This window comes from Streptopelia decaocto, assembly GCF_964273445.1.
Source record: "Streptopelia decaocto genome assembly, chromosome: 1".
In the NCBI taxonomy this organism is placed as follows: Eukaryota; Metazoa; Chordata; class Aves; order Columbiformes; family Columbidae; genus Streptopelia; species Streptopelia decaocto.
Window position 1 is genome coordinate 2,873,775 of NC_138663.1, and position 24,861 is coordinate 2,898,635.

General features: G+C 43.7%; 1 protein-coding gene across 2 annotated transcripts in view; it reads right to left on the reverse strand.

Moving 5' to 3' along the window:
- The window catches only part of EXOC4 (exocyst complex component 4), a 422,037-nt gene that overhangs the window by 368,496 nt on the left and 28,680 nt on the right, over positions 1-24,861 (reverse strand). For both annotated transcript variants that reach the window (XM_082075021.1, XM_082075022.1), the window contains exons 4-5: positions 8,065-8,249; positions 5,148-5,257 (exon numbers count right to left, since the gene is read on the reverse strand). In XM_082075021.1, the coding sequence (XP_081931147.1) occupies positions 5,148-5,257; positions 8,065-8,249 (295 nt within the window). The remainder of the gene's footprint in view (positions 1-5,147; positions 5,258-8,064; positions 8,250-24,861) is intronic.

Genomic DNA, 24,861 nt, shown 5'->3' on the forward strand with positions numbered 1-24,861 from the left:
GGTCTCCGATCAAGAACCTCAAAGCCTCAAGGCAAATCTCCTCTTTCTCAACCTGCTCTTCACACCATTCTATCTATAGTTTAAGGATGTTAGTCTTCTGAAATCATTTCATTCTGAGAAAACTGTACCAGGTACCTCCGCAAGCCGTGTTCAAAATCCTCCTAATACACACTAGCATGAGAACTGAGCCTCTAAAAGAAAATATAAGTGCATGGTAGCCAAGTATCTTACACTGGGACCACATTTAAGAATAATGAAATGATACAGGAGGAGTGACTAAACATTACCCTCTTGCCTTTCAATAGGTGGATCTAAAATTTCCTCAACCTGCCCTTCCCCAAACACACAAATTAAACGCAGTGCTCAGCCTCAAGTCAGAACAAACCCTTAGTGAGGACCATTAGTGACACAAATCACAGTCCTGCAAAGACAAAACACAAGATGTTACTACAAAGGCTTCCACTTTTTTTTGCACAGTTACAAACCCTCTTAAACTGCAGGAAGCAGCTTCCTCTGAAACACCCAGGGACCATTTAATTGTTGGTAAAAGTGACAGAGAAAAGTCACCCAACTGGTGTTAGATCCTCAGGTGAAGTTAATAGGGAAAAAATATATTCATTGAGCATGTTTCAAGTGAAAGCAATTGTTGCACTCTGTTCCAATCTCATTTTTAGAGCCATCCTTAACACTGGACCCTCAAGCTTGGCTCCTGCAGGGATTTTGCAGGACCAGGTTCACAGGTCTCCCCATGTTTTCATCTACACAGAAGTATCACAGAATCCCAGAATGTCAGGGGTTGGAAGGGCCCTGGAAAGCTCATCCAGTGCAATCCCCCCATGGAGCAGGAACACCCAGCTGAGGTTACACAGGAAGGTGTCCAGGCGGGTTGGAATGTCTGCAGAGAAGGAGACTCCACAACCCCCCTGGGCAGCCTGGGCCAGGCTCTGCCACCCTCACTGAGAAGAAGTTTCTTCTCAAATTTAAGTGGAACCTCTTGTGTTCCAGCTTGATCCCATTACCCCTTGTCCTATCACTGTTTGCCACCAAGAAGAGCCTGGCTCCATCCTCATGGCACTCACCCTTTATGTATCTGTAAACATGAATGAGGTCACCCCTCAGTCTCCTCTTGTCCAGCTCCAGAGCCCCAGCTCCCTCAGCCTTTCCTCACACGGGAGATGCTCCACTCCCTCCGGCATCTTGGTGGCTGCGCTGGACTCTCTCCAGCAGTTCCCTGTCCTGCTGGAACTGAGGGGCCACAACTGGACACAATATTCCAGGTGTGGTCTCCCCAGGGCAGAGCAGAGGGGCAGGAGAACCTCTCTGACCTACTGACCACCCCCTTCTAACCCACCCCAGGTCCCATTGGCTTCCTGGCCACAAGGGCCCAGTGCTGGCTCATGGTCACCCTGCTGTCCCCAGGACCCCCAGGTCCCTTTCCCCTACACTGCTCTCTAATAGGTCATTGCCCAACTTACACTGGAACCTGGGGTTGTTCCTGCCCAGATTCAAGACTCTACACTTGCCCTTGTTATATTTCATTACATTTTTCCCTGCCCAGCCCTCCAGCCTGTCCAGGTCTCTGATGGCAGCACAGCTTCCAGTGTCACCACTCCTCCCAGCTTGGTGTCATCAGCAAACTTGCTGACAGTCACTCTATTCCCTCATCCAAATCATCGATGACTATATTGAATAATACCAGCCCCAGCACTGACCCGAGGCACTGCACTGGATACAGGCCTCAACTGGACTCTGCCCCATTGACCATGACTCTCTGGCTTCTTCACCTCATTATCCGATTGTCCAGCCCGCACTCCCCCAGTTTCGCAGCAAGGATGCTGTGGGAGACTGTGTCAAATGCTCTTGAAGAAAGAGCCATGAGCGTAACTAGACTTGACCTCAGAAGCCACCACGCTGCTTGGATCTGGCAGCAACATTTTTCTCTTTGAGCTGAGAAGTTTGGGTTGCTCAAGTATATTATCTATTCAGCATAAAATTTACATACGCCACCAATAACAAGATCATTTATCACCACCTCAGCTCATCTTTTGTTGACTTTCTCAAAATTATTCTCAGGATTTTTTCGGGAAAGGGCTCTCTTGGGTTCGCTCTGTACTGGGGGAGCACGTTTTATAGTTCCAGGAAGAGTCTGGCAAAGCAGGAACCTTCATAAATACTCTTTGGAGTACAGAAGGTTCAAGCAGAGAAATATAATTTGAAAGTGAATTTATTTCTCTGAACTGGCATGAAGGGAAAATGTGAGTGGTGAACTGCTCTATCTACAATCCTCAGGTGAACGTTACTGAAGGGTTTGTTTATTTTAAATGCAGCAGGAACAGCTTTAATTTCTTTATAAAGATTCTACAGCACAAGGTAACATCTCCTCTGGGAAGTGAATGCAGAAAGGACTCAAAATGTTGGCATCTTTGCTGAGATGGGTTGAATGAGTCAGTGCTTTACAACAACACGCATTAATATGCACGGCCACTTTGTTTCATCAATAAAAAGCCAAAGAACTTAAGCGACTCAAGGCAGAAACAGCTTTTGTTATGCATACACAAGTTTTAAACCTGCTGCTAGTTGCACAGTCCTGGAAAAGGCTACTTTTCGATAAAATTACATGGGAAAAAAATGCATAAGTACATTGTGCACTTGAAGCAAAACCATATGCATACTTGATGCTGATCAAATGTTTTTTATTTTAATCCAGATCTTGCCCAGCCTGAGAGACTCACCCAGCACTTCACTGAACAGTGCAGAGTGTAACGAGGAGCCAGGTGAGACATTCTCCGATGCTCTGGGCATGAAGAACAAGAGAAGAGTCCAAGAAAGGAGAATTTCTAAGGCAGATTCTCAGCTGACCTATAACAACCGACTGCAGTTGAGGATGAAGCCGGAAGAGCTTTTGTTTTCAGGCCTTTGGAGTCAAATGAGCAACGCTACTTAATGTTCACAAACAACCCAGTTCTTAGAGACCATTCCTGTGGTTCTGACCTGTTGCTTGTAGCCTACAACCATCATTCAAATATGGTACGAAATAACTGTTTATCAGGGCAGGTTGGGACAGGTGATGTTAAACACACTCAACATAGCATCAAGCAAATAGAAAAAGAACTTACTGATTTTTACAAATTTCAGATGGGTCAGAAAACACTTAGCTATGCTCTAGGGATGCTAGGGCCAGTTCTTGTTCTGCTGCCAAAAGTAATTCATAACACACCTTTTTCATAAAAATCACAGGATGGTTTGTGTTGAAGGGGATGATCAAAGTTCCCCCGGTTCCCCCCCTGCCATGATCAGGGACATCTTCAGCAGCTCAGGTTGCTCAGAGCCCCGTCCAGCCTGGCCTGGGATGTCTCCAGGGATGGTTCAGCCACCACCTCTCTGGCCAACCTGGGCCAGGCTCTCACCACCCTCAGGGCCAACAATTCCTTCCTCATGTCCAGCCCGAATCTCCCTCCATTTGTTTAAAAGCATCACCCCTTGTCCTATCACTACAGGCCTTGCTAAAAAGCCTGTCTTCATCTTTTTTGTGGGCCCCTTTTAACCACTAAAAGGCCACACTAAGGTCTCCCTGGAGCTTCTGTTCTCCAGCTGAACACCCCAACTCTCTCAGCCTGTCCTCCCAGCAGAGCTGTTCCAGCCTCAGATCCTTCCTGTGGCTCCTGTGGCTCCAGCAGGTCCATGTGTGTCCTGTGCTGAGGACCCAGAGCTGGACACAAACATATAAAATCAACAGGTATATGCTATACTGTAAAGGGAACCACTAAAAAGAGGGGATAACCTAAAAACTGTTCTTTGAAAACACAGTCTCACTACTGATCAGTGCCTCTTGGGCTGTAAGGTGTGATGAGAGATCCCTATCAGCTCTGTAACTTCAGACTTTTTTTTCTTATTATACAGAGAATTAATATTCTAGGTGCAAAGTAATGGCACTCGCTATAGAACTAACTAATGGAAAAGTAGTTTAACATTTACAGTGGTCAGACTGGGATTCAGTTTTATGTGGTTTCTTTTCTCAGCTCCCCAAAATCACATGATCTTTAGCAAGAAACTTCACACTGATGACACAGACAAAAATAGGAATTCTTGGGTTTCTTTCCCCAGAATTTCATACAGTTCTTCTCTTCCAGATTTCCATGACCAAGCTGCCATTTCCAGCTCTGAAAGTTTGCACTGACACATCACTAGTGACTCCTCACAAACCTCTGCTATGTAAAAGTACAACCTCAGGATCACAGACCAGCCAACCCTACCACAGCGGGGCTGAATAATGAAAAGCCCTACAAGAGCAAAGAACAAGAATGATCAAAGGAAGGAGTCTGGGACGTAAGCACAACAAGAACAACCAGAAACAGGCAGCCAAAGAAAAAGGACAACAGGATTTGTAAGGATGAGAAAAGGAAAGATTCTCTACATTTGAGCAATGCTGAAACAGTCAACTTTGGAAAGGCAGGAGGGAAAGATGTAGGTCACTTCTGTATTTTTCATTTTATTCATTTGTTAAACAAGGGCAACCCGACTTATTAATCTACTGTAACAATACGAGGATTAATTTCCCATCTGTGCAGCACTTTCAAAGCCTCATACAAAAGCATCAACGAAAGCGAGTGTTTTGCTCCGTGTCCGCTGCAGTAGCAGGTAGACAAAGATCACCGTGTTGTTCCTGTGCACAGACAGACCTTTAGTTCCAAGTTCAAGTTCCCGCAAGGAGAAGTTTTGACCTTTTGGCTCCAAGACAGCAAAAACCTTGTGCAACATGTCCACGTACCTGCCTGTCCACATGAAATAATGTAGGGGAAACCTCTATGAAAACTGAACTGACTGCAAATCTCTCTTCTGCCCAAGATAGCAAGAATGTGATCCAGATCAGAAAAGGCAGAGAAAACTAAGTGTATTTAATTCAAGTGGATGGGGAGGTGAGGAATGATGAGGAATGGTGAGGAATGATGACTTGCCAAGAAGGTCCTGAATATACCACTCACTCATTCCATAACTTGGCACAAATCCCTTCCCAAATTTTTGCCTCAGGACAACCCCCCACCAGCAGCCAACCATGAACAGCGGATGATACCATTATTATTCCTGCAAAACCAGCTGAAGATGGACAAATTAATTCTGTGAGGAATGCATGGGACTTAGATACTCACTGCTGGAGCTCCCAGGAGTACTGAACTGGGACGTTTCGAGGAACTTTCGAGGCGTAGATAAGTTAGTGACGTCCATGAGAGGCACAGGAGAGGCGTCTTTCACAAGTGAACTGTGAGGGGAAAGAATTGAAGCAAACAGTTTAGTATTCACAACAAATAATTCATTTATTCATTGAATTCGTAAGACTAAGCAATAGTTATTTATAATGGGTTTGATACAAGAGGTTTATAAAACTTAAAGCACAAGGTCACAGATGAATCCAAGCAGATGTTTACGTATATACACGTGATTGAAAAGGAAAAAGGCCAAAAAAGCCATGATGAGGGAACACTGTATATCAGAGACAAAATTTGGTACCCCAAGGGCTCCCTGAATTTAGTAGTACCCCAGATTTGTCCAGCTGGTCACAGCAACACGATCAGGGCACAGGCACACTGGAGTGGCCACAGCACAGGATTCTTTCCCAACAGACACATTCACCTCCAGCACAATTAACTACTCCTAGCACAATGATAAATTAGCATGAAATCATTAAGATCTTTCTAGAAAGGCACATATTCAGAAGAGATGCTCCCACTTCCACAGCTCTGGTCAACCACTTAATCCTTGAAGCTTTTCTGGTTCCCACTAGAAACTTCCATCCTTTTTCCTCCCCTTCCAATTCCTGTTCTGAGCACACCTACATGCATCCCTCTCCAAATGAAGCTTCTTACTCAGAAAGACTTCTGACTTGGCCATTTTCACAATAAATTCATATAGTATTATTTGCCAAAAACATGTCATGCTGGCCCAGCTGCATAATGAAAGGCATCAAGTTGGATGGGGCAGGGAAATGCCATAAGGAAATCATTTCTACGAAAAAGAAGCAGGGAAGGCTCCTATAGTGGAGCACTAACCCATGTCCCTAAGAAATTCAACTCCACATCTGTTCCAACCTTCCAGGGATGGTGACACCACCACTGCCCTGGGCAGCCTGTTCCAATGCTTCACAACCCTTTCTGGGAAGGAATTCTTCCAAATATCCAATCTGAACCTTTGCTGGTGCAACTTGAGGCCTTTTCCTCTCCATAAACATTATTGCATGCTGGTCAACAGCCAGGCTAGGGCAGCACACTGAAGCAAAGAAACAACACAGTCCTTGATGTAAGAGTTCATATTCTCAAATATCACAGAATCACAAAGTGGTTGGTGTTGAAGGGACCTCTGGAGATCATCCAGTCCAACCCACCTGCTAACGCAGGGTCACCAGAGCAGATCACACAGGAAGGTGTCCAGGGGGGTTTGAATGTCTCAGAGAAGGAGACTCCACAGCCTCTCTGGGCAGCCTGGGCCAGGCTCTGGCACCTCAAAGGGAAGAAGTTTCTCCTCATGTTCAGATGGACCCTCCTGTGCTTCAGTCTGTGCCCGTTGCCCCTCATCCTGTCGTTGGGCACCACTGAACAGAGTCTGGTCCATCCTCTGACACCCACCCTGAGATATTTATAACCATTGATGAGATCCCCTCTCAGCTTCTCTTCTCCAGCTGAACAGCCCCAGCTCTCTCAGTCTCTCCTCATCACAAAGATGCTCCAGACCCCTCAGCATCTTTGTGTCCCACTGCTGGACTCCCTCCAGTAATTCCTTGTCCTTCTTAAACTGGGGAGCCCAGAACTGGACACCGAACTCCAGATGTGGCCTCCCCAGGGCAGAGCAGAGTGGGAGGAACAACCTCCCTGACCTGCTGGTCACACTTTTCCTAACACACGCCAGGTACCATTGGCCTCTTGGCCACCAGGGCACATTGGTGACTCATGGTCACCCTGTTGTCATTGACCACAACTCCCAGGTCCTTCTCTGCAGAGCTGCTTTCCAATTACATGCAACAGGGAATGTGGAAAAAGATACAAAACCAGAAAAAGATAAGGGTGCCTGTTGCAGTCATACAAAACTGTAGTTAATTAGCAGTCACATAGTCTGGGTACACCAAAGCTTTGTGTCTGTTTTTAATTAAAAATATGAGTAAGGAAGAGACTGAAGAATTGCAAGCAACCCTCCCCTTCACAGAAATTTCCACTTCAATCAATCTTATACTTCATAAATTCATTTAATTCAACTTAACACTCTATCCTTTTATTTTTGGTAAGCATTTTTTATTCCTTCTCATAATAAAATGCTCGTTTATCTTTTCTCTGCATCTTTATCATATGCTGGCTCCTCTTCTGCTCCCTGTCCCTGTTTAGTTCCTCTCCTAACTCAACAGAACCTATTGTCCAATACTGTGTCTCTCTTTTCTGACCACTGTTTTTCTTCTTTCCTTCTCAACTCTATTGCCCTCCAACTTCAGAATTTGCAAAATTAAGGAGAAAAAAGAGCCAGGCATCTATACTTAAGCTGAATTTCCGCTGATCGGTGGCACTGACCAGTTAAGGAGTTTTAACATCTTAAAACACATTAGAAAGACACAGACATGCTGCTCAGACTTCAATACTACAGCCTCCAGGTAGTAACCTTATAGTTACCTCTAAGTCTTTTAAACCTTGGACATTTGCTAGAAAAGATGAGCAATTTTTCCCCTCTGCCTGACCTGAGCCTCGTGATCATGACATTTGTAAAAAGGTACACGGATCAGAGTAGGAAAGGAATAGTAAAAGGAAGGGACCTCATCATCATTCTGTGGGAAGCAGCACAAACCCAACAGAATCACTAAAATGTGGGAGAACAAGAACAGACTGTTCACAGGCTTGAAGGTACATCAACATATTTGGAGTTTTTCTGCTCTCTGCAGCCACGAACATGAGAAATTTGCTTGCCAAAAATGAAAGGTTGAGGTGTGAGTTGATGGCATTCTCCCAGAAAACTTTCTACTTACACCAAGGAGAACGTTGTCTTCTTTTATCCTAAACACGATGCCCTCAGTTCACCTCACACCAAACCCACCTCATTCTCCCTTTCTCCTTGCTGCGCTGGCCGACTCGGTTGGTTGATTTGATGTAAAGGTGACGGTGTAACTCATCGATCAGGACCAAGTGCATGTTCATCTTCTTACTGTGCAGCTCCAGTCTCAAATCACTCAATCCCTCCACCTGGAGAAGGGGACCCTCCAACGAATCCACCGCCGACACCTGCAAGGAGAACACACAACAACTTTTTAAGGTCAATTCCTTCATTTTGAAGACCTCCTCTTTAATTAGGCGACCATCTGAGCACCATGATCATTCTATAGATAAACCCTTAGCAAGCAGAACAACTTCAAGTAGTCTTTATTTCTATTCCTAGAAGAAAACTCTATATTAAAACAAAATCTGAACAAATCAGATTTAATGAGCAGTCTTCAAATATTTTGAGCATATGTATAAAGCAAGTTAGTTAAAACACAGTTCATTAAATCCAAATCAAAGCACAGTTTATCACAAAACAGGAATATTATCAAGTCGAAATGTGTTAGAAAAACACACTGACAACGTTGTTTGATTATTTTTATTCTTTTTGTTACAGAACGACCAAACGTTGTTCCCAATCCTATAAAGGGGGAGAAAAGGGTTCACATTTATTTGCCTCAAGCGATGTCATGGCACAAATGAAAAATCTTAGGAGGTCACATCTTCACCTCATATTAAGGAAAATAACTTTATACAAGCAACAGAATAACAGACAAGGATCCAGACATGCAGGAAGATATAGAGACCATAGGTGACATTTCTCTGCTGATGCATTTCAGTGGTGACCAGTTGACATCCAGTGGGAATTAGACTGAGGAACCTGATTTTCATTTATATCCTACAAACAATTGTGGACAAAAGCCACCAGGAATAACAAATCAGTGCATAAAAGCAACACTATCAGTTTGCGTCTCACCCAGTTCACTTGGCTTTTTAACTGCTTAATAGAGCAATTCCACAGTCAATAAAATAAAAAAGAAAAAATAATGGCATTATTCTGCAGGGTCCAAAATCTCATTTAGAAACTAGAAACAAATAGCTTATTTTGCTTACAGAAAGAAGCATAAATTTAAATTTTTTTAAAACAACATTACCTAATAACTGAAAATATAACAGTATTAGTGAAATAAGACAATTGCACTTGAGGATTTAAGTTTACAGCAAACCCATCAGCTAAATATTACAAATGAAAAGCCAGGATATAAAGTAAGCAGAGAGCCCAGCTGAGGTCTGGTCCTTAATACCAGTAAATATTAACTATACTGAAAGGACATCCATCAACAACATAGTACTTTGTTTGCCTCCAAGTCAGGAATTACCCTGAAATAGCTCTGGGGTAATCAGGTGTTTTCAATTAAGAGTAGTTTCCAAATGGAAGCTTTTTCCTTCCTCCCGAAAAATTTGGCGAAGAAGTCCGTAAATATGAAATTCATTTCTCTGGGTGTACAATGACAATGTGCACTTGCTGCCAGTCTTCAGGACAGAGCTCAGGCCTGAGATTGAATTTGTGTCACCATATTAAACACAGAACCACAGAATGGTTTGAGTTGAAGGGACCTTCACAGCTCACCCAATGCCATGAGCAGGGACATCTTCACCTAGATCAGGTTGAGCATGCTGAGGTTGGGCCTGGGTTCGTAGAATCATCAGATAGTTTGGGTTGAAGGGACCTTCAAAGCTCATCCAGTTCCCCTCCTGCCATGATCAGGGACATCTTCAGCAGCTCAGGTTGCTCAGAGCCCCGTCCAGCCTGGCCTGGGATGTCTCCAGGGATGGTTCAGCCACCACCTCTCTGGCCAACCTGGGCCAGGCTCTCACCACCCTCAGGGACAACAATTTCTTCCTCATGTCCAGCCTGAATCTCCCTCCTTTAGTTAAAAACCATCACCCCTCGTCCTATCACAACAGGCCCTGCTCAAAAGTCTGTCTCCAATAAGGACAATGGTCCCAGAGGACTGAACAGGCTCCTCCTAAACCGACCAACACTTAAAGGGTCCCTCTCACTCGCCACAAAGCACTGTCCACCCTCTTTCTTCCCAATATCTATTTGCGAACAATTCTGGAAGTTTGGCCAGAACACCTGACAAATCAACACCACAGATGAAGCAAAACAATCCAAATTTTCTTCTCCCCAAAGACCTGAGATGCCAGAGTACCTACTAATAGAGACGGCCCAGCAGACAGAGCTTGATAGAACCTTTGGTAGAAGTGTAAAGTGCTGATTTTTATCTTCTTCCTTTGGCAGGTTGAGACATATCCCAAATTTCCCAATTCCAAAGGCACTTATATCCCCCCAGTCCCCCCGGGCGGTCATGGATCCATCACCACCCTGGGAGCCACCAGCAATGGCACCAAAGCAACAACAAGATCAGAAGAACGTTTGTCAATCAGAGAAGGTGAGAGATGAAAACACAGGGAGTGAAAAACCGAAAGCAAGCAAGAAAATGACATTAAAGCGGTTCCAAGTCACTCAGGAAAAGGATTATCTAAAACACAAGCAACAAAACATGTAAAGCTTTCCCCTCAGATCATTCAGCTCTATTTTTACCTCACCAGTTCCTAAAGAGTTAGTTATTCTCAAAATTAATTTTAAGACCAACACAGAGCTCTCAAATACATATTTTAAGAAACAAATGGAACAGTCAATCACATATTGCACTTAAAAGACCCCACACTCCCCACATTGATTTCCTTCTTCTGGACAAAGTCATGGTTTGGACTTTTTAGGTGGGGTTTATTGGGTGGGTTTTTTGTGGTGGCCTTTCTGATACTTCATATTTGCTGGAAATTGTATCCTTGATCAACACCACTTTCCCAATGACTCAACTCCCCATTGGCAAGTTTCAATATTATGCTCACCCGGAGCCTTTTAACTTAAGGGAGCCCCAATGAATTGCTCATTTCTGGTATTTTATTTCCCATCACCACCAATGACAAAGACAAAACTCAAACCTTTCATGTTCAGAAGACTTTGGGTCTGGAAAGTAACTACAGGCTCAACCACGTTCACGGGAAGTCAAGGTAAAGCCTCCAATTGGTTTAGATGGCAATCAATATAAACATTATGTTAAAAATAAGTGCAAATTATTCCTTTCAGTAATTTTATGATTTAAATCCTAGCAACAAGCAAGGTACAAACCAGCACCTCATATTGTATTTCAGAAAATAAAACACGAGCTTAGAACCATTTATGTACAGGAGAACCTACCACAAAGCAGTAGCATAAGCAACTACCATGATGCAAAGACGCCTACAAAGAATGCACAGAACTTAAAATACACTAGAAATAGATGAAATAATGGAACTGTTAAAAGAAAAACCTCGACAAGTTGTATTTGACCTGACCATCCTGGGCAAGATCAGTTCTTAAATCTCATTTTCAGCAAATAACCACAGTCATCACAAAGGCTTTGCTCTCCAGAAATGGGGAGATGAAGAGCTAGAGATGATGGAGAAAGAAAGGTGAGGCAGAAAATGAATAGGAAAAGCAGTAAGAGTGACAACAGCTCACTGCTTGGAAACACGAGTAAAAGTAGTTTACAACTGGTTTTAAAGTCCAAGTATCCACCTGGGCCACCTTAAGATATTCAACTGTCTTGAGAAACAGTGAGGACTTGGAAAATCCCCGTGGTGGGTCAGAGACAACAGCCACCAACAATGAGGTGGGAACTGAGAGCAAGACCACAAACAAATAAGACTTTTCAAATTGAATTCATAACTGGGACTACGTCTATCATGGGCTAAATTTAAATCAAGATGGCAATTTTAAGCCCCCACTCAGCCAGTAACAACCACCACCTGTATCAGGCTAGAGACCCAAATATACAATAAAAACACTTTCAACTCTGAAGGTCATGAAGATTTATTATTATTATTATTACCCGGGCATATCATTTCAACTAGTTGTCCATAACCTTTTCTCATTTCAAACCCTGATATCACAAAAGGAGATAAATGAGTGGGAAACAGGCCAGAGTACAACAAATAACCTTAATTTAGGAGAAAAAACCCTTAGTTTTGCATTTTTTATGCAGATGCTGCTCCTCTGCTTACAGTATAAAGAAATAAATCAAGGAAAAGGTGTGTTCTAGAAAGAAACTTAATTATTTGGGCTTGAATGTGTTTATACTGTGAGAATCAACACTAAATATCAAGAGCATTTTACATTGTAAAAGGCAACTGTGTACATCCCTTTGGAATCCTAAACTTTAAAAAACCACCACCCACACTTCTCTACAGGTTGAACAAACCTAATTACTGCAACATCTTCTTATAGATGATGTGCTTCCGACCTCCAGTCATCCCAAAGGTTCTCTACAAGAAAATCTAAATACCTTGTCTTGCAGAGGGGCCCCCAAAACTGGACCCGGTTCTACACATTCAGCCTCACATACCCAGTCCCTTCCATTGACCTGCTGGCTACGATCCTGCAAACACAGGGAACATCCAAATAACGGGACACAGTGAGATTCCGCACAATATTGTGCTATCCAAAAAGTCAGCGAGGGAGCAGAACCTTGTTCTCCCTGTTGCTGACACCCCGTGCACACACAGAACAGAGGATTTAATTAACGCGATTAATACACCACCCCTGCTTTATTTTTCTTAATCATGACTCTTGTAGGTGTGTTGGATAATGAAGATTAAAGGCACTAAAAAACATGCAATAGTATCACATTTAATTAGATTTTTCTCCCCTTGGCTTCGATTTCCCAAGTAGTTACTTGGTTTTTAATAATTCTATTGCCTACCATGTGCTGTTCATACTAACAAAAGCACTAACACTTGTAAAATCGTATATAAAGGGGAAGAGTTATTGCTATAAGACTCCGGTTAATACTGATAATGGAATAGCAACTTCTTTTCAGAGAACCTAAAAATTAGACATATGGAAGAGAATTACAAGTGTCCAAGGGTCTAGAAAAAGCACCTGAGGGTCCTTCAAGCCTCTTTCTTCCACCCACCTGTCTAAATAGAAATAAGAGATTATTACTGGGGTAGATAATGGCATTGTGATTGAGTCCCTGGGTAATTCCGGGCCAAAGAGCCCCCCAATATGTTCTCTTGGTAGGGGTTGGGGTGTGGAGAGAAGCTCCAGCAAAAACAGCCAAAGGTGAATCAACAAACACCTTGTTATTCTTCCAACAGCTGATTTACCGCAAGCAAACAGCACCAAAAGACATGGCAGGTAATGCCCATCACCCCCTTTTTCTTGTTTTCTCTTAACTCTGAAAGAAGTTTGATTCTTTTACTACAAGTCACACTCAAATCCAAAACTAATAGTCAAATAATAATAAAAATATTGGCCTGGAATACATACAATTTGGTTCAGATCATCTGATAGTTATTTCTGACATTAACATCTACTTATCCAGATCTATTCATTATGTACTTACTACCTACAATAACATGTAGTGACTGTTTAGAAAATAAAGATCAATTAAGTAAACCTGAAAAAACAGCTCTGCTTCGCATGACATAAAAATCACAAATTTAGAGCAAATAGCAGCAGAAGCATCAGGCAGCTTGTTTAAAGGTCACAGGCAGTTTACAGTTGGGCTTAATTACCTTCAAATGAAAACACTGCTAAACATTTGCCTCTACCATCCAATTTGGAAGGTTTTAATTTCGCGTTCCACAACAAACTAGAACCTAAGTACCAACAAGGTATTTGTTAACACTCTTCTTTCCTGACTTGGGCCCAAGTTTTCCAATCTACAGTTCAACTGACATATTCCCTTTAAAGGTTTGTCAACAGTTACTTTAATTTTCAAAAACTAATTGTAAAAATAGATGGGATAAAGGATTTTTACACAGTCCAGGAAGTCAATGAGCAGAAATCCAGTTAAACCCTCCATTAGGTGCTTCTTCAGGGCAGAAAAATCTTACATATGGGTAGGAACAACCCCAGGTTCCAGTATAAGTTGGGGAATGACCTATTAGAGAGCAGTGTAGGGGAAAGGGACCTGGGGGTCCTGGGGACAGCAGGGTGACCATGAGCCAGCACTGGGCCCTTGTGGCCAGGAAGCCAATGGGACCTGGGGTGGGTTAGAAGGGGGTGGTCAGTAGGTCAGAGAGGTTCTCCTGCCCTTCTGCTCTGCCCTGGGGAGACCACACCTGGAATCTTGTGTCCAGTTGTGGCCCCTCAGTTCCAGCAGGACAGGGAACTGCTGGAGAGAGTCCAGCGCAGCCACCAAGATGCTGAAGGGAGTGGAGCATCTCCCGTGTGAGGAAAGGCTGAGGGAGCTGGGGCTCTGGAGCTGGACAAGAGGAGACTGAGGGGGGACTCATTCATGTTTACAGATACATAAAGGGTGAGTGTCAGGAGGATGGAGCCAGACTCTTCTCGGTGACAACCAATGATAGGATAAGGGGTAATGTGTGCAAACTCGAACACAGGAGGTTCCACTTAAATATGAGAAGAAACTTGTTCCCGGTGAGGGTGGCAGAGCCTGGCCCAGGCTGCCCAGGGGGGTTGTGGAGTCTCCTTCTCTGCAGACATTCCAACCCGCCTGGACACCTTCCTGTGGAACCTCATCTGGGTGTTCCTGCTCCATGGGGGGATTGCACTGGATGAGCTTTACAGGGCCCTTCCAACCCCTGACACTCTGGGATTCTGTGAAAAACAGAATAATGGTTGTTTAAACCAGAAAACCAAACACTTTCCATCTGGGATACCAACCTATTCTGAGTTCAGACCACAGGTATGAAAAATATGAACAAACCAATGAGAAAGGTGGAAAGAAAACAATGGAGGAGGTCACAATTAGAAGGAAAAGAGAGTCAAGTTGTCCACAAACGCCGTATGAAATAAAGGGAAAAAGCTGAAACCTCTGAATAAAACAGCAAATAAGTAGCAGCAACCTCGAAGGTTTCAGCTGCTGCACTGAATGAATAAAGACAATGCTGACATTTAAAAGAAGGATTGATCTACTGCTTTTACAAGGAACTTGCTTTCTAAAGGTACAGGAAAGGAAAAGGACTAAAAAATGGCTTAAACATGTATAACCAGACCCTGCAATCTAAACCCTCAACATCATAGAAGAAATAAGTTGAGAAAAGGGATGGGAATGAAAGCATTGGACTGAAATTGCACCTGGAGAAGAGTGAGAACATAAGTTTACTTCAGTGGTTTTTGATTATGTTCTCCTCCCACCCGCCCCAATCTCAAAACCCAAATCGGTGATTGGAAGTGGGAACTAGCAATAAATTAAGATTTCACCAAGTCAAGGCTGTTTTGCATGCAGAATTTCCACATTTTCCATGGATGATGGAGATAAGCACAGCATCACAGAACGGTTCATGTTGGCAGAGATCTCTGAAGGCCACTTGGCCCAACATCCCCACACAAGCTTGGCCATGCCCAGGTGGCTCTGAAGATCTCCAAGGATGGAGCCACCACAACCTCCCAGTGACAAACCCAAACCATGGGACACATGGAAGACTTGCAGCCAAACTGCACTTAAACCCAAAAGTTGGGAATTGTCTGCTACCAAACCACCATAGACCAGCATACAGCATAGTATGAACTGGTATCAAGACACACATCAGCTATGACAACCCTGAACTTGAAGAACATCCAGGTTATAGAATAGAACCTCAGAATCATTTTGGGTGGAAGAGACCTTCAGGATCATCAAGTCCAACCATAACCCAACTTTAGCACTAAACCATGTCCCTAAGAACCTTGTTTAAGTAACTTTTGAACCTTTTCAGGGATGGTGACTCTATCACTGCCCTGGAGGTTGCCCCATACAAGGAGCCTTTAGCTAAAAAGCATGGAAAACATGAAAAGCGCATGGATCAGAGACAGTGATTCCTGCCTGGCACTGCCTCCTTCCTCTTGAAAACAGGCAAAAGAGAAGATTTGGTTTCCTAAAAGTCATTGTTAAATAGAGGTGAATCCTCACAGCATCTGAAGATTAACAAGCACCTGTAAAACACCCATGATGAACAGTACTGAGTGCCAATTAACATGCTGGATATTAAGGTGACAGAAGAAATTGCTACCAATTTAGTTCACTTTTCAACAATCTCATAACATCAACAAGCTACAAGCAAAAAGCTGTAAGAAAACTGGTAACTAAAGATGACAATTCATTTGCAATATTTTGGAAACAGCTGAGGTCAATCCCTTTCTTGACGTACAAGGACTTGCTGAATAAATGATGCAGAAAGCGGGAGACCAGTGCAGATGAACTATGCGGAAAGGGGGAGAAGTTGAAAAGATACTGAGCTACACACACAGAAAAGTGCTCGGGTTGGAAGAAAAGAGCTCGTCCTGAGCTAAATAACCAGTGTAAGCTTATTTGATGATAAGCTTATTATTAAATAATTGCATTATTTTATTATTGAATTATTATTAAATAATTAAATTACTTTATAATAAGCTTATTTGCTAATAATAATTTGACCATGACAGGGAAAATGAGCATATAGGAATAGGGTAATAGGGTTATTTCTTTGTGAGGTTTGTTTTCTCTTAAACACAGCACCATGCCCAACAAAACCAAAGACCATATGAAGACTAAGGAGTAACACGATTCTTTTAAATGCCTTAATAGAGATTAGTGTTTTCTAGAAAACCAAATTCCAGCAAGCCAAACTCCACAATTTGGCTTCCTACATCAATCAGCCCAGCCAGTCTCGCCTTTTTTTTGCCCTCCCAAAAAGAAATTTCCATGTTACTGTTTTTTCTCTATAAACTTGAAAATATTGATAAAATTATGTTCCTCGCTTGCTGTCCTTCAGTCCAGCTACATAAATCTCATTCTTTGGAACTCGCCTCAGTCCTGTCACTGATCAATCATTCCACTTCCTCCTCTTGTCACTGTAACTCATTCATCAATGTCTCTCTGGTAATAAAGTGCCAAAACCAAAAGTAGTGCTCAAGGAACGGAATGGCTAAAAACCACACAAAAAAGGATTATCCAACTGCTTATTTTAATACAAAACATAAGCAATTTTAAGTACAGTATTCGTCAAATGACTTCCCCAAAATGGAAAAGTCAAAGGATCTTTCAGCATCACAGAACTGCCCGAGACTTTCCATTGGAGTGACACCCCGATGGAGATGAGATGTGTATTGCCCCAGTATAGGTTGGGAAATTACATATTAGAGAGCAGTGTAGGGGAAAGGGACCTGGGGGTCCTGGGGACAGCAGGGTGACCATGAGCCAGCACTGGGCCCTTGTGGCCAGGAAGCCAATGGTACCTGGGGTGGGTTAGAAGGGGGTGGTCAGTAGGTCAGAGAGGTTCTCCTGCCCCTCTGCTCTGCCCTGGGGAGACCACACCTGCAATATTGTGTCCAGTTGTGGCCCCTCAGTTCCAGCAGGACAGGGAACTGCTGGAGAGAGTCCAGCGCAGGGCAACAAAGATGCTGAAGGGAGTGGAGCATCTCCCGTGTGAGGAAAGGCTGAGGGAGCTGGGGCTCTTTAGTTTGGAGAAGAGGAGACTGAGGGGTGACCTTATTAATGTTTATAAATATATAAAGGGTGAGTGCCACGAGGATGGAGCCAGGCTCTTCTCAGTGGCAAACAATGATAGGACAAGGGGTAATGGGATCAAGCTGGAACACAGGAGGTTCCACTTAAATTTGAGAAAAAACTTCTTCCCAGTGAGGGTGGCAGAGCCTGGAACAGGCTGCCCAGGGGGGTTGTGGAGTCTCCTTCTCTGCAGACATTCCAACCCGCCTGGACATGTTCCTGTGCGACCTCACCTGGGCGCTCCTGCTCCAGCAGGGGGATTGGACTAGATGATCTTTTGAGGTCGCTTCCAATCCCAAGCATACTGTGATACTGTGATACCTTCTGGGCTTGAAATCCCAGGTAGCTACTGGGCAAACCAGATGAAATCAGGAAATCAAAGATTCAGTTCTCACCTACAAGAAGCACAAACAGCTCAGCTACAGAACTCATGGCCAACAGACAATGATGCCAAAAGTTTCAAGTGCTGTAGAAACTGACAGGGACAAATTAAAGGAAGAAAGAGCTACTGAGTGCTATTCTTAATACACCAGTTATTCCATCCAAAGCTGCATGTTGCCAAGTGCTGGGAGTGTTTTGGGAAGGGATTGCTATTGCTTGCTCAGAATATAATCATGGAATAGTTTGGGCTGAAGGGACCTTCAAAGCTCATCCAGTTTTCCCCTGCCATGAGCAGTTGCCTTCACAAGCTCTAAGGAGCTGCTGTTCTCCCACCAACAGTGTGAGGTCCTCACATATGCATGTCATAGGATCACAGAGTGGTTTAGGCTGAAGGGACCTTAAACGTCACCAAGTTCCAACCCCCTGCCATGAGCAGGGACATCTTCACCAGCTCAGGTTGCTCAGAGCCCCATCCAGCCTGGCCTGGGATGTCTCCAGGGATGGTTCAGCCACCACCTCTCTGGCCAACCTGGCCCAGGCTCTCACCGCCCTCAGGGCCAACAATTTCTTCCTCATGTCCAGCCTGAATCTCCCTCCTTTAGTTTCAAATCATCACCCCTTGTCGCAACAGGTCCAGCTCAAAAGTCTGTCCCCATCTTTCTTATAGGCTTGTTCAAGTCCAGAAAGGCCACACTAAGGTCTCCCTGGAGCTTCTCTTCTCCAGCTGAACACCCCAACTCTCTCAGCCTGTCCCCCAGCAGAGCTGTTCCAGCCTCGGATCGTTCCTGTGGCTCCTCTGGCCCCTCCCCAGCAGGTCCATGTGTGTCCTGTGCTGAGGACCCAGAGCTGGACCAGCACTGCAGGGGGGTCTCACCAGAGTGGGGCAGAATCCTCTCCCTGACCTGCTGCCCACGCTGCTTCTCATATATCCCAGGATACAATCGGTCTCTGTGCTGCAAGCGCACAGTGCCGGCTCACGTCCCAGCTCTCACCCCCCAGCACCCCCAAGTCCTCACATTCCCTTCTAATCATCCTCTGCAGACACTATATTGGTCTATGACCAGCACTGCTCTGACCCTGTCCAGAATCTGTATTAAATCCCTCTGGAGCACCACCAGGGGCTGGCAATCAGCTATAGGTATCGTGAAGGCAGCGAAAATAAAGGCTTTTCCTTCCACTTTTCCATACTTTGTCTCTTCATTTAATACATAATCATTTCATCTTAATTGCCATTAAGCAAAGTGTGTTTTTCCAGGACCATCTCTGTCCCAAAAGTCTTCTCTCTATATGAATGACGTAGAGAACAATGAGATCCTAACATACTTAAATAAAACATCTGTATTTTAGTTTCAGTGCAAGCTGCAGTTTCCCCCATTGATTCTCTCGTTGTCTTCAAGATGACAATTTTTTTCACACCCCTGTGACCCACACCAACACTGTTACAGGAAACTTAAACTCCTTTCAAGTAGCTCCTCACCTATTAATTTACCCATTTGTTTTATTGCAGAATCCATCCATTCACAAAAGGGAATATTGAACCATAGTGTGAGGACAAGCATTGCCTCCTGCTTAAACAGGCACATGCTCCATTCATCTTCATTTATGAAGAAAACTCTTCCTGCAGCTCTACGTGACATTTCTTCCATCATAACATCTTGAAGGTTACTTGGTATCATTATGCCAACTTTACCAGAAATTAATCCATTTACTCCAGTGAAAAACTTCTGGGTTAAATTCACATCAAGTGCTTCCTGTGCTTTACTAAAAGGTAAATTTATTACACCTTCTGGCCCACCATTTGCTAGTTTGGAAGTTGCATTTTTTATAAATGCAATCAGATCTATCTAGATTATTTAACATTGACCCATATATAACCCAATCGATCTTCAACAATTTCTCTTGGTGTTTCGTACAATATTTTACTATGGAGAGAACCATGTCTGTACAATCCCAAGTTGAAAAAGAATGCGTGGAAAGACCAGTAAGCACTGGAAAAACATCACCTGTATTCCAAGATGAAGTGATAAAAATGTCAACATCTCACAGAATTAAGTCCATTGCTTAATAATAAAAATTACTAATGGCATAAATAGCAAAAGAAATATTCAACTCAAGGTTTAATGTTTAATGTTCAGAAACGCTCATTCCCAAAAGGATCTATTATAATGTTACAGATGCCGCTCTCTTTCGCAAAATTGCAGAATGTCAGGGGTTGGAAGGGCCCTGGAAAGCTCATCCAGTGCAATCCCCCCATGGAGCAGGAACACCCAGATGAGGTTACACAGGAAGGTGTCCAGGCGGGTTGGAATGTCTGCACAGAAGGAGACTCCACAACCCCCTGGGCAGCCTGGGCCAGGCTCTGCCACCCTCACCAGGAAGAAGTTTCTTCTCATATTTAAGTGGAACCTTTTGTGTTCCAGTTTGTACCCATTACCCCTTGTCCTACCATTGGTTGTCACCGAGAAGAGCCTGGCTCCATCCTCCTGACACTCAACCTTTAGATATCTGTAAACTTGAATGAGTCACCCCTCAGTCTCCTCTTGTCCAGCTCCAGAGCCCCAGCTCCCTCAGCCTTTCCTCACACGGGAGATGCTCCACTCCCTTCAGCATCTTGGTGGCTGCGCTGGACTCTCTCCAGCAGTTCCCTGTCCTGCTGGAACTGAGGGGCCACAACTGGACACAATATTCCAGGTGTGGTCTCCCCAGGGCAGAGCAGAGGGGCAGGAGAACCTCTCTGACCTACTGACCACCCCCTTCTAACCCACCCCAGGTACCATTGGCTTCCTGGCCACAAGGGCCCAGTGCTGGCTCATGGTCACCCTGCTGTCCCCAGGACCCCCAGCTCCCTTTCCCCTACACTGCTCTCTAATTTCTGAAAGGCCAGCATCTTGTGTATCTGCACGTTACTTCTACCATAAGATGCTGGACACCTCCACTCCACCTTCACTACGGCATATTTTCTTATTTAATAATCTTTTCATCAGCTTAAGTGAATGGTTGGTATTAGCAGAGTGATATCTGTGGAGAGGTATCGGTGCTTGTTGCTTCATGAATCAAGCACGGAGAGGCCAAAGCCAAGAAGGCACCAATATAAATGGAATGTTAGGCAGTAACAGTTTAATGCAATAGACTGTCTTATAATGGAAATTACAGGATAAAATAGAATGAGATAAAGTTAATGGTAAGTATTCGAAAGGAAACAATGATGTTTCAAAGGGAAAGAAATTCAGCGTGTTCTAGCGTCTTCAAACCCAGCCCAGAAAGTTCATTAATAAAGAAGTCAGAAAAGATAATTTAAAGAGGAAAAGAAAGAAAACAGAGAGAAAGCACAGAAAAGAGGTGAAAAGTGTCCTAATAGACAGCACCAATGCGTCTCATATAAGGAACTTTAAAGTATTTTACCAAACTTAAATACGTAAGGTTTGCAGTTCTACCTGAAAGCAGACAAATACTACTGATAAATCCCCTGTCTGAGGAAAGGTATTTAAAATGAATGAGCAGTAAACAGCAGAAAACTCATTATTTGCATGTTTATGTGTGAATCACTAGAACATATCCTATACATACATCACATCAATAAAGAACAGAGCTGCCTTCTTTCTCAGCTGTACCTCAACCATCCAGCTGACGGGTTTGGCCAAGCACTAAAAACTAATACAAACAAACGCTCCTTGTAGCATAAGCACCTCAGTAATCTGAATTGGGGTCCAACCCTTGAGATATCAGCTTCCCAATTGTGTTTTCTACCAGGCTGCTTTGGAAGCACTAAAGTCAGCAATGACAAGACAAGGGTAGCCGGGAAAGTCTTCTAGGAAAGAGCTATTGGGAAATTATTATTAGACTTGCAATTCAAAAGAAAATTTCAAGCGGGGCCAAAATTTAGATGTTGTAGTAACAAGATTTTTCTATAGAATCCCAAACCAACAGAAGTCTCCTCTTTCCACTTACAGCATTAATGTCGAAATATAAACCGGTTTCACAGCAGTACCTGAATCCCAGCTCTGCGATACAAAATGCAGAAACCAAATAAGCGACTGGTTGTATTGATTTTCATTGTTCCAGCTGAAAAGCAGAGAGTAAATGAAACGCATACCAAGAACTGCGTTGTATTTTCTTCTTAAATTTCGTTATTCCAGACTACTTACAGTCTAAGAAGTCTGCTCACTACATGGTACTGAATTGAAATACTCTCCTCGTGCTACACTGAGAACAACCGCAGGCAGCAGCTCCATTCAAGGCCCAAAAATTAAACCTCCCCTCAACAACCCTGCCCAGGGCTACAAACATCCAGCGTTTTCTGGGAAGATGTTAATCACTCCAAATCCCTTTGCAGAGGATTAACATGAAGTGCACAGGAATAGGAGACGCTTATCAAGCAGGACACATTCACTATGGGATGAGCAAGAAGAAACCACGAGTACATACAGAGCAATTTCGGCTCTTTGCTGCGGAGAAGACATTGGAATATTTTGAAGCTCCTTGTTCAACCCAACTCCCCACCACAAACTGGGTTCCTTGTCCTCATACGCTGTTCTCCTATATTTCTTATCCATAGTTAATTTATTTCCTTCCCTGCACAACCTCTCCCTTCCAACTGCCTCGGTAGCTTCACCATCATTTTTACAGCGTTTCCACTTACTAAAACATCGTCTGATCATGTTCTCACACACCGAGTAGCTCAGTTGTGTTGCAAAGCCCTGTAGTTAAGCTTACTTATAAAATACGTCAATGGAGCTGGTCAGCACCTCCAGTTCAGACAGTTACATTCTTGATATCAAGGCCAGATTTCACAATCAAATAATGCTCTTCAAAAACTGAACCCAACGCAGATCTTGCATTCGACAGAGCTGGGCAAAAACACATTTAATGCATCATGAGGCCACCGGTGGTGAACTCAATGTGCTTTAACTGCTGCGTCAGCACGATGGCAAATGACCTAACTTACCTTCGTCCCCATCTCTGGTCCTGCACAGCTGGATGCCACCCTGGGTACATTTAATTGAAGGCAACAAAGCTGCCAGCAGCTTGACTCCAGAAAAAGAACAAACCGGCAACAATGCAAACTTGTAGTAAGAAAGCAGTCGGCTCTGAGAAAAACCTGCTATTCTTCATTTCAGAAAGCAGAGCAGGAGACATATATTATTCTTTCCCTGACATAGGGAAAGTGAATTGAGTCCTTAACATTGAAAAAAACACAAGAAAAGTAGGTGTTGGAGCATTCCCTGACCTACTTCTAGAGAAACAAATTACTGCCACTTCGGTTTTGTATTTTTTGGACAAAGATATGCAGGCTAAAGGAGAAGGATGCACTCGTGTCAAACACACATGCACATCGGTTCCTGGCTCTGTAACACAAATCAACATGAGCTTAAACTTAAGTCAGGACTAGTCAGAGGGCTCCATACTTCCTTCTTCCTACCTTCTTCTCATCGTCCTATCAACCAAATCAATGGGGAACAGAAGTCACCCCCACTGCTATCCTGTGCATGTATTTCTGCAGTTTCACGTTGTTTGGTTGCCTGACGCAATCCCAACGCCAAGGAACTGTGCTCCTGCACTAATAAATCAAGTTCAGAGTAAGTTTTTCATGTTCTATTGGAATTAAAAGGGTTTTTTAAAAGACACTATATACTCTGACAAAGTGGCATTAGTTCATTAAAATTGCAAAGCTAGACCCAGAAAATGCAAAGAACGTAGCCTAAGCAATTTTCATTTAATTGTATTGTGATCCAACCTTTAATTACTTGATTCAACAACATTTCTTCCTTCAGCTGTTTTTAGTATTTTATCTCTTAGATTATTTAATCAAATGGAAAATATTAATCTCTCCCTGTGGGTACCTCATGGGTCAACAGTAAAATGAGAATAATTAGATCAAGACCACAGACCTCTACAACATATAGTTAAGCAACCACACCATCTACCTTTAGATATAACAGATCTAAAAACATCTCTTCTAGAAGCACATTCCATCCCTAAATGATCCGAGGCTGGAACAGCTCTGCTGGGAGGACAGGCTGGGAGAGTTGGGGTGTTCAGCTGGAGAGCTCCGGGGAGACCTTATTGCAGCCTTTTTGGACTTAAAAGGGGCTGAGAAGAAAGATGGGACAGACTCTTGAGCAGGGCCTGTTGTGATAGGACAAGGGGTGATGGTTTTTAACTCAAGGAGGGAGATTCAGGCCAGACATGAGGAAGAAATTGTTGCCCCTGAGGGTGGTGAGAGCCTGGCCCAGGTTGACCAGAGAGGTGGTGGCTGAACCATCCCTGGAGACATCCCAGGCCAGGCTGGACGGGGCTCTGAGCAACCTGAGCTGGTGAAGATGTCCCTGCTCATGGCAGGGGGGGAACTGGGGGAGCTTTGAAGGTCCCTTCAACCCAAACTATTCTATGAATTTGGATTCCAGCATTCCAGAAAACAAGTTCGTGCTTCCAGGCCAAACACAACCTACATCCCAACGAGCCTCTGCCACCAGCTCTGCTGCTCTCCCTTTTGACCCAGCCCGCTGCCTTTTTATAGGAAGCTCCTTCTGCATCAGAACTCCCTTCTTAGCACATGATGATATAATCCTAAAATCATTTAGGTTAGAAAAGACCTTCAAGATGAGAGTTCAACCATTAACCCAACACTACCAAGTCCACCACTAACCCATGTCTCAGAACATCATCTCTGTATCTGTTCAACCCCCCCAGGGATGGTGACTCCAGCACTGCCCTGGGCAGCCTGTTCCAATGCCCAACAGCCCTTTCCAGGAAGAATTTTTTCCTAATATCCAATCTAAACCTCCCCTGGCACAACTTGAGGCCATTTTCTCTTGTGCTATCAATGATTACTTGGAAGAAGAGACCAACACCCTCCATGCTACAACCTCCTTTCAGGTTGTTCTAGAAAGTGAGGTCTCCCCTCAGCCTCCTTTTTATGTTTTACTTTA